Raw genomic sequence first — 14189 nt, forward strand, 5'->3', positions numbered from 1 at the left:
TACAGGCACCTTCTTACTGCTATCTCATTTTCTGCTATACATATAGGCACCTTCTTGCTGCTATCTCATTTTCTGCTATACATATAGGCACCTTCTTACTGCTATTTCATTTTCTGCTATACATATAGGCACCTTCTTACTGCTATTTCATTTGCTGCTATACATATAGGCACATTCTTACTGCTATTTCATTTGCTGCTATACATATAGGCACCTTCTTGCTGCTATCTCATTTTCTGCTATACATATAGGCACCTTCTTGCTGTCATCTTATTTTCTGCTATACATATAGGCACCTTCTTGCTGCAATCTCATTTTCTGCTATACATATAGGCACCTTCTTGCTGCAATCTCATTTTCTGCTATACATATAGGCACCTTCTTGCTGCGATCTCATTTTCTGCTATACATATAGGCACCTTCTTGCTGCGATCTCATTTTCTGCTATACATATAGGCACCTTCTTGCTGCAATCCTGCAATCTCATTTTCTGCTATATATATAGGCACCTTCTTGCTGCGATCTCATTTTCTGCTATACATATAGGCACCTTCTTGCTGCTATCTCATTTTCTGCTATACATATAGGCACCTTCTTGCTGCGATCTCATTTTCTGCTATACATATAGGCACCTTCTTGCTGCAATCTCATTTTCTGCTATACATATAGGCACCTTCTTGCTGCAATCTCATTTTCTGCTATACATATAGGCACCCTCTTGCTGCTATCTCATTTGCTGCTATACATATAGACACCTTCTTGCTGCAATCTCATTTTCTGCTATACATATAGGCACTTTCTTGCTGCGATCTCATTTTCTGCTATACATATAGGCACCTTCTTGCTGCTATCTCATTTTCTGCTATACATATAGGCACCTTCTTGCTGCAATCCTGCAATCTCATTTTCTTTTCTGCTATACATATAGGCACCTTCTTGCTGCGATCTCATTTTCTGCTATACATATAGGCACCTTCTTGCTGCAATCTCATTTTCTGCTATACATATAGGCACCTTCTTGCTGCAATCTCATTTTCTGCTATACATATAGGCACCTTCTTGCTGCGATCTCATTTTCTGCTATACATATAGGCACCTTCTTGCTGCAATCTCATTTTCTGCTATACATATAGGCACCTTCTTGCTGCAATCTCATTTTCTGCTATACATATAGGCACCTTCTTGCTGCTATCTCATTTTCTGCTATACATATAGGCACCTTCTTGCTGCAATCTCATTTTCTGCTATACATATAGGCACCTTCTTGCTGCAATCTCATTTTCTGCTATACATATAGGCACCTTCTTGCTGCAATCTCATTTTCTGCTATACATATAGGCACCTTCTTGCTGCAATCTCATTTTCTGCTATACATATAGGCACCTTCTTGCTGCAATCTCATTTTCTGCTATACATATAGGCACCTTCTTGCTGCAATCTCATTTTCTGCTATACATATAGGCACCTTCTTGCTGCTATCTCATTTTCTGCTATACATATAGACACCTTCTTGCTGCAATCTCATTTTCTGCTATACATATAGGCACCTTCTTGCTGCTATCTCATTTTCTGCTATACATATAGACACCTTCTTGCTGCAATCTCATTTTCTGCTATACATATAGGCACCTTCTTGCTGCAATCTCATTTTCTGCTATACATATAGGCACCTTCTTGCTGCAATCTCATTTTCTGCTATACATATAGACACCTTCTTGCTGCAATCTCATTTTCTGCTATACATATAGGCACCTTCTTGCTGCTATCTCATTTTCTGCTATACATATAGACACCTTCTTGCTGCAATCTCATTTTCTGCTATACATATAGGCACCTTCTTGCTGCAATCTCATTTTCTGCTATACATATAGGCACCTTCTTGCTGCAATCTCATTTTCTGCTATACATATAGGCACCTTCTTGCTGCAATCTCATTTTCTGCTATACATATAGGCACCTTCTTGCTGCAATCTCATTTTCTGCTATACATATAGGCACCTTCTTGCTGCGATCTTTTTTTCCTGTTAAATGCATAGGCTTTTTATACCTAGAATCTAACGGGCACAACAGGTTATGTACATTTTATATTGTACTATCCTTTGCTGCTGTGTATATTTTCCATGGTGTTTTATATGTATCCTCTGTTTTTGTTTGTTTTTTAAATAATTGTGAATATGTTAATATAGTTTTGAATGAAAATGTTACTATCTATTTTTGAGTTCTGTTGTTTTGTAGGCTTTGGGTTTTCCTCCTGGAGACTTTGCATTTCTTGTCTGGTTTACCCCCGGACATTTATACGGATAATCCTTGTATGTGTGCAGTTGTGAGCTGAGTCCTCACGTTTAGTGTTATTTTATTTTTAAAACTGGTGAATATTATACAGTTTAATTAGAAATCTTTTCTTTCCAGCTGCTTCTACCACGTGTGAGCTACGTGACCCTGGTAACTGATAAAGTGAAGAAACACTTTCAGAAGGTTCTAAGGACTGAAGACATAGGCGAGATTTGGTTTGAATTTGAAGGCATTCCTCTAAAATGGTGAGTTTCGTGAAGGCATAGTTCATTTGGGTGATTGAACAGGAGATCCTTTAACATGCTTGCTGCTTCAAATTAAAAAGGAGGACTTGGTCTCCTGACCCATGTGTATAATAATGGCAGGTCCTCAAGGTTCTTCTTCAGCAGTCGTGTTGCCTATTCTTCAGTGTTTATTTCTCATTGCATGTAAAGCTTCTCAACTTGTCATCTATTGGGGGAGAGAACGATCGGTCTGTCGAGATTTCAACAATGGATCCTTTTATGTTCAGGGTAGATAAGCCGCTGCTACTGGCGTCTAGCAGTGACTTTCTCCTCTGCCTATTGAGAACCCATGTATGATCAGTTTTATGTTCCTTTGTATGAGGTCGCAGCATAAGGAGATATTGCTGTCTGCTGAATGAATATTTTGACAGTTATCTCATCTCTATTAACAGCTTTAAGGCCCCCATACACATTCGCTTATTTGTGGGTCGGACATTCATTTTTATACGGCCCATGATTTCGGACTATAAGACACACTTTTTTCCCTCAAATGTTGGGGGAAAGTGGGGGGTGCGTCATATAGTCTGAATGTAGGGCTGCGGTGAATGAGGGTGCTGCGGTGGAGCGGGTCATCGGCGGCACGAGCAGGCTGTTGCAGCCTGCCATGACCGCATGCACTCGCTCATTTAATATGCACACCCATCACCCCGCCCATCATCTCTCAGCACTGAAGCCGACGCTGACAGGTGGGCAGGGTGATGTGCGGGGAATGCGTACATATTAAACAGCCTGCCCGCATGATCACCCCTGGCAACTACAGCCTGGAGTGATCATGTGCGGCTGTATTCATTGCCTCCCCGCGCATCATCATCAACGCGGGGTGCAGTGAATCAGTATAACTCACCGGCCACGATCCCTGCCGTTCGCTGGCACAGACAGGAGAGGACATCGCGATGCTGCAGGAGAATGGTGACGGCTCCACGCAGATTAGCAGCGCTGCTGACACAGACGGAGGAGGAGCGATGCTGCAGGGAGTGAGGTATGGTGAGTATGAACGTTTATTTTTTTTTTATGTGCCACAGGATGCGGGCAGTATACTAGGATGGGGGTATATAGCAGGATGAGGGCATATAGCAGGATGGTGGTGTATAGCAGGATGAGGGCATATAGAAGGATGAGGGCATATAGCAGGATGGGAGTATATTATGAGCAGGATGGGGATATATAGCAGGATGGGGGTATATTATGAGCAGGATGGGGGTATATGAGCAGGATGGGGGTATATAGCAGGATGGGGTATATGAGAAGGATGGGGGTATATTATGAGCAGGATGGGGCTATATGCCAGGATGGGGGTATATGAGCCGGATGGGGGTATATGAGCAGGATGGGGCTATATAGCAGGATGGGGGTATATATCAGAATGGGGGTATAGGAGCAGGATGGGGGTATATTATGAGCAGGATGGGGCCATATGCCAGGATTGGGGTATTTGAGCAGGATGTGGGTATATAGCAGGATGGGGGTATAGGAGCAGGATGGGGCCATATTATGAGCAGGATGGTGGTATATGAGCAGGATGAGGGTATATTATGAGCAGGATGGGGGTATATAGCAGGATGGGGGATATTAGCAGGATGGAGGTATATAGCAGGATGGGGCCATATGCCAGGATGGGGTATATAGTAGGATGCGGCCATATGCCAGTATATAGCAGGATGCGGCCATATGTCAGAATGACGGTATATAGCAGGATGGGGGCTACACCAGGATGAGGGACATTATTATTTATTATTATTAATAATAATAATAATAATAATAATATTTATAGAGCACCATTGATTCCATGGTGCTGTACATGAGACATATACTGTATATACAAGGCAGAAGGATCATTACCAGGATGGGGTACCTTAGTAGAGAATTTGGGGACATTACCCCCATAACAGTGTCAGCAGCAGATCCTCGCCCCATAACCGTGTGTCATGACAACATTTTTTGCTTAAAATTTTATTTTCCTATTTTCCTCCTCTAAAACCAGGGTGCGTCTTATGGTCCGGTGCGTCTTATAGTCCGAAAAATACGGTACATCTCAGACTGCATTAACCTATTTTGGGGTGTTTTCAACTGATAACGCATCCAGTGCTAATCAGCTGAAAAAATTCTTCCTGACCAATTGGTGTTTTAAATGATAATAAATATTTGTCAGCTTGTCCTCGGTCTAAATGATTGATCAACTCACGGATATGGCCAAGTATCATTCATTATGGTCAAAATCACCTAATTTTGGCCAACTTTTTTCCAATCTATATCAGCATTCTTAAAGTAGGGTACATCAGAGATAAAGATAAAAAAAACAATATTGCCAGTGCTGCTGCATTTGTTGTGAATTCCTCTTGCTCCAAATGGGGATGGTGGTGGTTGTTATTTTAGTGTTGAATCTCTTTTTCCATTGAGCTGTTTAGGAATCTCTTAAAGCAGGGGTGGGGAACCTCTTTACAGCTGGGGGCCATTTGTAATTTTCTACCAACCTTCAGGGGCTGCACAAAATTATCAATCTAAAAACTACCCTGCTATATTTGGTCAAACAATTAATTACTATGATGGCTGGAGCTGCTTCTATTTGGTGCAGCTGTGATGTTAGGTGATATTGATTATATTGCTTCTCACAACTGCTTTTCCAGATTTGTCTTGGTCTGGAGAAGGTGGGGCATACGCATCACAGGAGTGGCTGGGGGCATACACATCACAGGAGCAGCTGGGGCGTAAACATCACAGGAGGGGCTGGGGCACAGACAGCACTAGGTGGCCGCATGGACAGCACTAGGTGGCCGCATGGACAGCACTAGGTGGCCGCATGGACAGCACTAGGTGGCCGCATGGACAGCACTATGTGGCAGCACTATGGGGGCACATACAGGACTGGGGGAGCATAGACACCACCAGGAGGGCACGGACAGCACTGTGGGGGGCATGGACAACAGTGCCAAATACGGAGCACTGGGGGGGATACACAGTACTGGGAGCTGACACACAACACTGGGGGGCACAGAGTACCGGGGAGCCCGAACATCTTAAGGGGGGCACGGACAGCACTGACTGCGGCACGGACAGCACTAGGTGGCAGCACTATGGGCATGGACAGTACTGGGGGAGCACAGACATCACCAGAGGGTGCAGCATTGGGGACGGCTCACACAGCACTTGGAGGCACACACAGTACTAGGGGGTACACACAGCACTGGGGGGCAGCACTGGGCTGTGGACTCACAGTACTGGGGGAGGAGTCGGAGTCACACACCACAGGTCCGGGAGGCATATACAGCAGGTAAAACTGCTGCTCCTCTTCTTCTGTGACTTGAGTGCGGTGCTGAGTGCATCCTGTGCTCTTATCCCGCCTACAAGGTAAGCCCTAGCACAAGCCAGTGTGAGTGTGCGCGCACTCTCATAACACAGTGGGATTTAAAGGCCCAATAGCCGGCAAGAGCGCGGCTGCTGTCCAAGCACTGTGGCCCCCGGGAATGTGCCCGGGGGCCGCAGAAAAAGTCATTATGGGCCGCAGGTTCCCCACCCCTGTCTTAAAGGGAATGTGTCATCAGGTTTTTGTTATGTAATCTGAAGACAGCAGGAGATGAAGACTGAAACATAGATTTCACTTATTAGGCTGTGTGGTGTTCTTTAGTTACAGTGAATGTTTTATCAGCAGGATTGTCTGATAAGCAGCTCACTGTCCATATACAATGTACACAGAAAGCTGTGATGTCGGCGGGGTTAGCTTTCTGAGCTCTGTTACATCTAAGAACTCTGATTGTATCACAACTATTACACCTAATCTAAGTGATACATTGTTGGAATTGGAGTCTCTTTTTCGACATCATCCTGCTCTCAGATGAGGTAGCAAAAACCTGCTGACAGATTGCCTATAATAAAGAGAAATGTGGGGAGATCCCCTTGTGACAAGAACTATGTGCAGGTGTAAGCTTATTAATGATCTACCGCTCCCATTATTAAGCCTGCCATAAAAGGACCTGCTACAAAACCTTGTCCAAAAGTCGGCCTAGTCTTTATTTATACCCTGTGATTGATAGCTTGCCGTAATTCTGTGTTTTCACTCCTAATATGACTTTCATGTTGGCATTAAACTGTGAAAGTTCATTTACTTTAGAACATTGTCTAACTGTCACAGTGTTACCAGAGCATGCTTAGTCAGAAAGACAGGTCCGGAGTTTCAGACTTTATTTTTACTGCTTTCACTATCCCGTGTTCAGTCATTTGTACACCCTGATTTAATTTGTGCAAGATAAGAACTTAGTGTCATTTTATGGCATTATCCCCCATGCCATTATGATCGGCAGTGGCCTGATCTCTAGGATCCCTGCTGATTTCGAGAACAAAGGAAGTATGGTACTTTCAGCATTTCTGCTGGCTCATTAAGACCACGTAGCCACGAGGGTCAAAGACACGTCCGTACACTTCCTCCCAAGTGAATGGCGTTGTACAGCCAGGGCTGTATTCAGAGACCCCAGTACTAGTGATGCACATTAAGGAAGCCAATCATGTCGCAGGGAGTGAAGGGTGCCAAAACAGACACCCCCACCAGGACAGAAGCATATACATGCCACCAGTAGAGCTTGACAGTTGGTTTTAAGTAGTTAAACAGCAGAGATCAGCACAAGCTCCAGTCTCTGCAGTTAGCGGCAGGCGCTGGCTGTAAAATGCTTGAACCCTCATCATAGACGTGCATCTGACAACTGCCGTACATGTAAAGTGCATGTCTTGAAGGGGTAAAAGATGAGGAGACCCCAAAATCCATAGACTCTTCCAACATAATATCAACACACTTCTGTGGGTTCACCTTGACTGTTTTTGAACTTTTGATGAAGGGGAAGAGTGGGAGTACCTTTTTTCTTTCTTTTCTTTCCTTTTTCTTTCTTTTCTTTCCTTTTTCTTTCATTTTTCTTTCATTTTCTTTTTTTTCTTATATTATCTTTCTTTTTTCTTTCTTTCCTTTCTCTCTCTTCTCTCTTGGCTTTGTTGGCTTTCTTTCTTGTGTTTCTTTCTCCAAAAAAAAAATATAATAAATTTAATTTTGAAGAACAAATAACATGATGATGATTTATCTTTACCCTTTCAAAAAGCAGCCCAGATAAATCCATGCTAGCTAGGCTAAAAAAAATGAAGCTTCAATGTTATGGCCCAGCATTTCTTCGTGGGGTTTCATTTACATCATTTTATTTATTCCAACGATATAGCATTTTGAGAGCTTGTGGTGTTTATTTTTTTTTTCTTTTTTCTCTCGAAATGTTGTATTGTTCAGTAGCACCATTGATTTAGGCCCTGTGCGCACTTGTCGGTTTTTGCCGCGGATTTCCTGCGGATTTGCTGCATGTTTAGCTGCAGAAAATGTTCATAACATCTCTGCAGTGATTCAGCAGCAAATCCTATGGGAAAAAAAATGCTGTGCACACTATGCGGATTTTGACATCTGCATGTTTAGCTGCGGGATTCCCGCAGCAAAAACAATTGCTTGTCACTTCTTTTCCGCAGGTAGCTGAGGCATTTCACTCCATTGACTGTAATGTAATCGTGAAATCTCTCAGGGAATAACGCAGGCAGCAAATTCTGTGCAATTCATTGCGTTTTCCTGCGTTATTCCCTGCGGTATTTCGCGTTTTCGGGACATAACGTATTTTTCCGACTATAAGACGCACCTGACCATAAGACGCACCCTGGTTTTAGAGGAGGAAAATAGGAAAATAAAATTTTAACTAAAAAATGTGGTCATGACACACTGTTATGGGGCGAGGATCTGCTGCTGACACAATTATGGGGGTAATGTCCCCAAATTCTCTACTAAGGTACCCCATGCTGGTAACGATCCTCCTGCCTTGTATATGATCCTGCTCATATACCCCCATCCTGCTCATATGCCCCCATCCTGCTCATATACCCCCATCCATCCTGCTCATATACCCCCATCCATCCTGCTCATATACCCCCATCCATCCTGCTCATATACCCCCATCCATCCTGCTCATATACCCCCATCCATCCTGCTCATATACCCCCTTCCATCCTGCTCATATACCCCCATCCATCCTGCTCATATACCCCCATCCATCCTGCTCATATACCCTCATCCATCCTGCTCATATACCCTCATCCATCCTGCTCATATACCCTCATCCATCCTGCTCATATACCCTCATCCATCCTGCTCATATACCCCCATCCATCCTGCTCGTATACCCCCATCCATCCTGCTCATATACCCCCATCCTGCTCATATACCCCCATCTTGCTCATATACCCCCATACTGCTCATATACCCCCATCCATCCTGCTCATATACCCCCATCCATCCTGCTCATATACCCCCATCCATCCTGCTCATATACCCCCATCCATCCTGCTCATATACCCCCATCCATCCTGCTCATATACCCCCATCCTGCTCATATACTCCCACCCATCCTGCTCATATACTCCCATCCATCCTGCTCATATACCCCCATTCATCCTGCTCATATACCCCCATTCATCCTGCTCATATACCCCCATCCATCCTGCTCATATACCCCCATCCATCCTGCTCATATACCCCCATCCTGCTCATAAAATACCCCTATCCTGTTATATGGCCTGTATCCTATGGCACAGAAAAAAAATAAACGTTTATACTCACCTTTCCTCACTCCATGTAGCACCGATCATTTTCCTCTGTCACAGCTGCAGCGCCGCTGAGTGGAGCCGTCACCGTTGTCTGCAGCATCGCGATGTCTTCCAGTCTATGTCGCTCAGCTGATCTGTGTGGACACTAGCGGTGCGCACAGCGATGACGTCATCGCTGTGCGCGCCGCTAGTGTCCACACAGATCAGCTGACCGGCACAGACAGGAAGACATCGCGATGCTGCAGGGGGGCGGCTCCACACACGGTGACGGGTGAGTACACTGATTCACTGCACCCCGCGCTGATAATGATGCACGGGGGCAGTGAATACAGCCGCACATGACCACTCCAGGCTGAAGTTGCCAGGGGGGATCATGCGGGCCGGCTGTTAATTATGCGCGCACCCCCGCCCATCACCCCGCCCACCTGTCAGCGCCAGCTTCACCGCTAAGAGATGGGCGGGAGGATGGGCGTGCATATGTAATGAGTGGGCCCACGTGGTCACGGCAGGCGCTGCTGCAGCCTGCTTGTGCCCCCGATGACCCGCTCCACTGCAGCACCCTCATTCCCCGCAGCCACATTCAGACCATAAGACGCACCCCCCACATTCCCCCAACATTTGTGGGAAAAAAAGTGCGTCTTATGGTCCGAAAAATACGGTAATGTTCATCACTGCCCTGCGTCTTGCAGGGAAGTGATGTCATTATGACAGGAAGAGGAAGCTGAGCAGAGAGTAAACACACACACATCACACTCACACACAGACACATATAATACACATAGAAATCAAATGTACATATAAGAATAAAAAAAAAATAAAAACGCGGGCTCCACCATATTTTTAACATCCAGCCAAGGTAAACACACAGCGGTGGCCCGGTATTCTCAGGCTGGGGAGGGCGAGGGCCAGGGTTAATGCTCCCCCCTCCTGCAGCCGAGAATATCAGCCCACAGCTGCCCCGAGACTGTCGCATCATTATGCGACAGTCCCGGAGTGTCCCTGGCTCTTCCAGATTGCCGTGATGCGGTGGCAATCCATGTAATAAGGAGTTAAATGGCAGCGGATCGCTGCCATTTAAGTCCAGGCTTAATCATGGCAAAGTCTATGAGACAGCTTTCATGATTAACCCGTAAGTAAAAAGAATAAACACACACACACACACACCGAAAAATCCTTTATTTTAAATAAAAAAGCAAAAAAGCCCTCTCTTTCACCCCTTTATTAACCCCTCCCAACACACAGCTCCGGCGTAATCCACCGAGGTCCCACGACGCTTGCAGACTGCTGCAGCTGCGACTGACACACTGTACTGAATGCAGCCTCGTAACGAGCCTGCAGAGGTAACCACAGGTCATTTCTCACGGTCGGTAATGTCAACACACTACCGCTTGTGAGAACTGCAGCGTGTCCTCACAGGAACTCTATCTATTGATTAATCTGTCCTCTATCTATCTATCCATTATCTATCTGTCGATCTATATTTCTATCTATCTATCTATCTATCAATTATCTATCTATCTCTATATCTATCTCCGAAGGAAATGACCTTTTTTTTTTTTCTTCTTCAATGTGCTTTATTGCATTGAATGCATTAAAACATATGTACCAACCTGTGGAAAAAACGCACGAAAACGGCACCAAAACGCATGCGGATTTCAGTGTGTTTTTTTTGCGCTTTTTTTCCACGGGTGCGGTAATTTTTCAGTGCCTTTGGAATTTTCTTAAGAAAATTCCTTTTTCCAGTGCGCACAGGGCCTTACATTGATTTATTTAAGGGGGTGGGGGGGGGGCATCTCCTTCAAGCTGCCACCATAGAGCGAGAACCTCTAGTGACAATAATTGCCAGGAACTTTTGCTGTAAAAAGAAATCATGGAGTTGAAGTGTGATCCTTCAGAAGTCAGACCCTTACATAATCGCTGATTGTTTCATACTATGAAGATGGGATTTGATCTCAAAATATGTTGTCTCCAGGGATAAATATAGCAATGTCTTAGCTCAAGTTTTTCATTTGTTTGTCCTAATTTTCTCCACTATTGCATCAGGGATATCCACAGCCATGGCTTCTTGAAATCAGGCCTCCACCCTGGCACTGAGCAGACACCATACTTTGGCCCTGTGTAGTTATCCTACCTGGTGCCCACTGCTTCCTCCAATGAAACTTATGTTCCTGTCTACCTGCATCCATGATGGCTCACACAGTGGTGATCCAGAACGACGCTGTCACTGCTTTTCCTGTGGAGATGTGGTTCCCTATTCAGCTGTGGCGGCCAGGTCTAGGTGCTGCAGGAGGCAAATGGAGGGCACTAGGTAGGCAGGCTACCCACAACAAACATATAGCCACTTTTCAATGCCGTTATGAAGGGTCGCCTTAATGCGAACTGAACAGCAGCCATCTGTGACGTGTCTATGACAAACTCCTTGTAGCTTTGTGAACTGTTGCAATTTAGATGAAGGCCTTATTCGCAAGTTCTTTCTTTTACACAGACAGCACACAGATGCAACATGGATGTAAATACCATGTGACTAGAGCCCAATAATTTTCCACGTCCTATCTAACAGGCTGGTTGCAAAAATATGGTGTGCACAGGTTTGTCATTGTGGACAACCCTTTGCACATATTACCTACACTTGGTAGGTAATATGTATTGCTGTATGTTAGTCTACCACTGGGTGCCCCTCCGATGTGGGGAAGGGTATAGGTGATAAATATATTAAAGGGAGCCTGTCAGGTCCAATATGCACACAGAACCACGAGCAGTTCTGGGTACATATTGCTAATCTCTGCCTGTATATAGTCCACTAGCATAGATAAAAAGATCTTTAGAAAAAGTATTCCTAAAGATCTTTTATCGTATGCTAATGAGCGAGGGGAATAGTTCCCTGGGCATTAGTCGTCCCTCATTAGCATGTTAGTACCCTCCTGTGGGTGTGGGATCATGCTAAAGAATACGCAGCATCACAAGATGAGCTCACTCACCTCTCCACCGCCATCGCTGGATTTTGGCTCAGTGCGCATGACCCTGGAGGTTCGGTCATGCGCACTACTTCAGTTTGAAGCTGGAACGCTTACACCCGGCTTCATAGTGCGCATGACCCAAACTCCGGGGTCATGCGCACTGACCCGAAATTCAGCGATGGCAGCAGAGAGGTGAGTGAGATCATCCTGTGACGCTGCGTATTCATTAGCATGTTAGTACACCCACAGGGGTGTACTAACATGCTAATGGAGGGTGATTGGCTGGGGAACGAACACCCAGGGGACTAGTCCCCTCACTCATTAGCATACGATATAAGATCTTTAGAAATACTTTTTCTAAAGATCTCTTTATCTATGCTAGTGTATACAGGGACGGTTAGGCAGGAATTAGCAATATACACCCAGAACTGCTCGTGGCTCTGGGTGCATATTAGGCCTGACAGTTTCCCTTTAATTGGGAAAGTCTCTATAAGGCTACTATCCTACTATCAGTATTGGTGAGTTTTTGATGTTGCAGAATTTCTGCACCTATTAGCTAACCTAGGTTACTTGTGTTTTTTCATTGCGTGTTTGACACTGCATTTTTTTGGCTTTGTTTGAGTCATACTTTAAATGTGGCTGCTTTGTTTTTGAAACTTCCTGGTATTTGGCTTTGGCAAACTTCATGAACTTTCTTAGATGCAGATCAAATGCGTTTTTGATGCGTTTCTGAACTAAAAAGTAATGCAAGTCTATGGGGAAAATCTACACAGAAAACTGAGCGTACCCATGAGAGGAAATGACATAATGCAGATTTGAAACACATATCACAAGACAGTTTACACTGAGTAAGGCTATGTGCGCACGTTGCGTACTTCACTGCAGACATTTCTGCAGCGATCTGAAGAGCACACGTGCGCTTCAAATCGCTGCCGAAAATGTCCGTAGTAAAAAAAAAAAAAAGCCGATTCCATGCGCTCTGCCTGCAGCTCCTGCCATAGACAGAGCAGGAGCTGCAGGCAGAGCGCAGGAAAGACGTGACATGTCACTTCTTAGAACGCAGCGCTTCGGGCAGCAGCCATAGCGCTGCGCTCTAAGATGCCACGTGCGCACGGCCCCTGCACAATCTCCATAGACTGTGCAGGGGACGCAGGACGCACGCAGTTATGCTGCACTACAAAGCGCAGCGTAACTGCATGTAATTACGCAACGTGCGCACATAGCCTAACAAATAAGCACAGTGGGCATGAGATTTCTATAAACCCATCCACTTTGCTGGAACTGTAAGACACTGCATTGTTGACAGCCAAAATACGAGAAAACTCTGCAATACCTCAACGTGGGAATCAAAGGGAAATGAAATCAACAATGTGAAGCTACATAATGTAATAAAGGGTTGCAGCAGATCAGGCTGCCGATTTCCCGCAGCAGAAATGTGATATGACTCGGTGCCCATTCAAATGAATGGTCCGAGTGAGTGGAGTGATCTATTACCTCTCTGATTTATACGGGGGATTCCTGTGCAGGGCACCACTTCACTATGACATCCACATCTTAATTGGTTGGTACAAACTAGAATTCCAATGTCAAAGGTATAGTTTGTGCCGAGATACCGTAACTGAACCAAATAGTACAAGCTCTAACAAAAGTATATGTTGTAAAAGAAACAAAAAGGAATATGTGCCTCAATTATATGGCATTACATTAGCAGGAACCTAAGGGTGTATATTACTAGTAATAAGACAAGGAAAAGTAAAGGCGGTTTTATGTGGGCAGATTGATGATGTAACTATAGGACAGGCTCGCTTCCATGCCCTTTTTGTTTTTTGCACAGTCTGCGTAACGTTTGTTCGACACCCAACCACCACTGCAGTTATTCTTTGGTGTGCCAAGTGCAGTGCTTGGCTGCCCTATAGTGCATGAATAGAGTGCAGGTCGCGTGTGCGCAATTCAGGGAGATGATGACGCATTTTTACTGGACCATCACCTTAAGTGTAGAAGTCTTAACAAGTATGCGTGCTCTCAATTTACAGTGCTGATGTTA

General features: G+C 44.9%; 1 protein-coding gene across 2 annotated transcripts in view; it reads left to right on the forward strand.

Moving 5' to 3' along the window:
• Positions 1–14189, forward strand: part of ATG5 (autophagy related 5) — a 256782-nt gene that overhangs the window by 14915 nt on the left and 227678 nt on the right. For both annotated transcript variants that reach the window (XM_075340076.1, XM_075340077.1), the window contains exon 3: positions 2410–2537. In XM_075340076.1, the coding sequence (XP_075196191.1) occupies positions 2410–2537 (128 nt within the window). The remainder of the gene's footprint in view (positions 1–2409; positions 2538–14189) is intronic.

This window comes from Anomaloglossus baeobatrachus, chromosome 3, assembly GCF_048569485.1.
Source record: "Anomaloglossus baeobatrachus isolate aAnoBae1 chromosome 3, aAnoBae1.hap1, whole genome shotgun sequence".
Taxonomy (NCBI): domain Eukaryota; kingdom Metazoa; phylum Chordata; class Amphibia; order Anura; family Aromobatidae; genus Anomaloglossus; species Anomaloglossus baeobatrachus.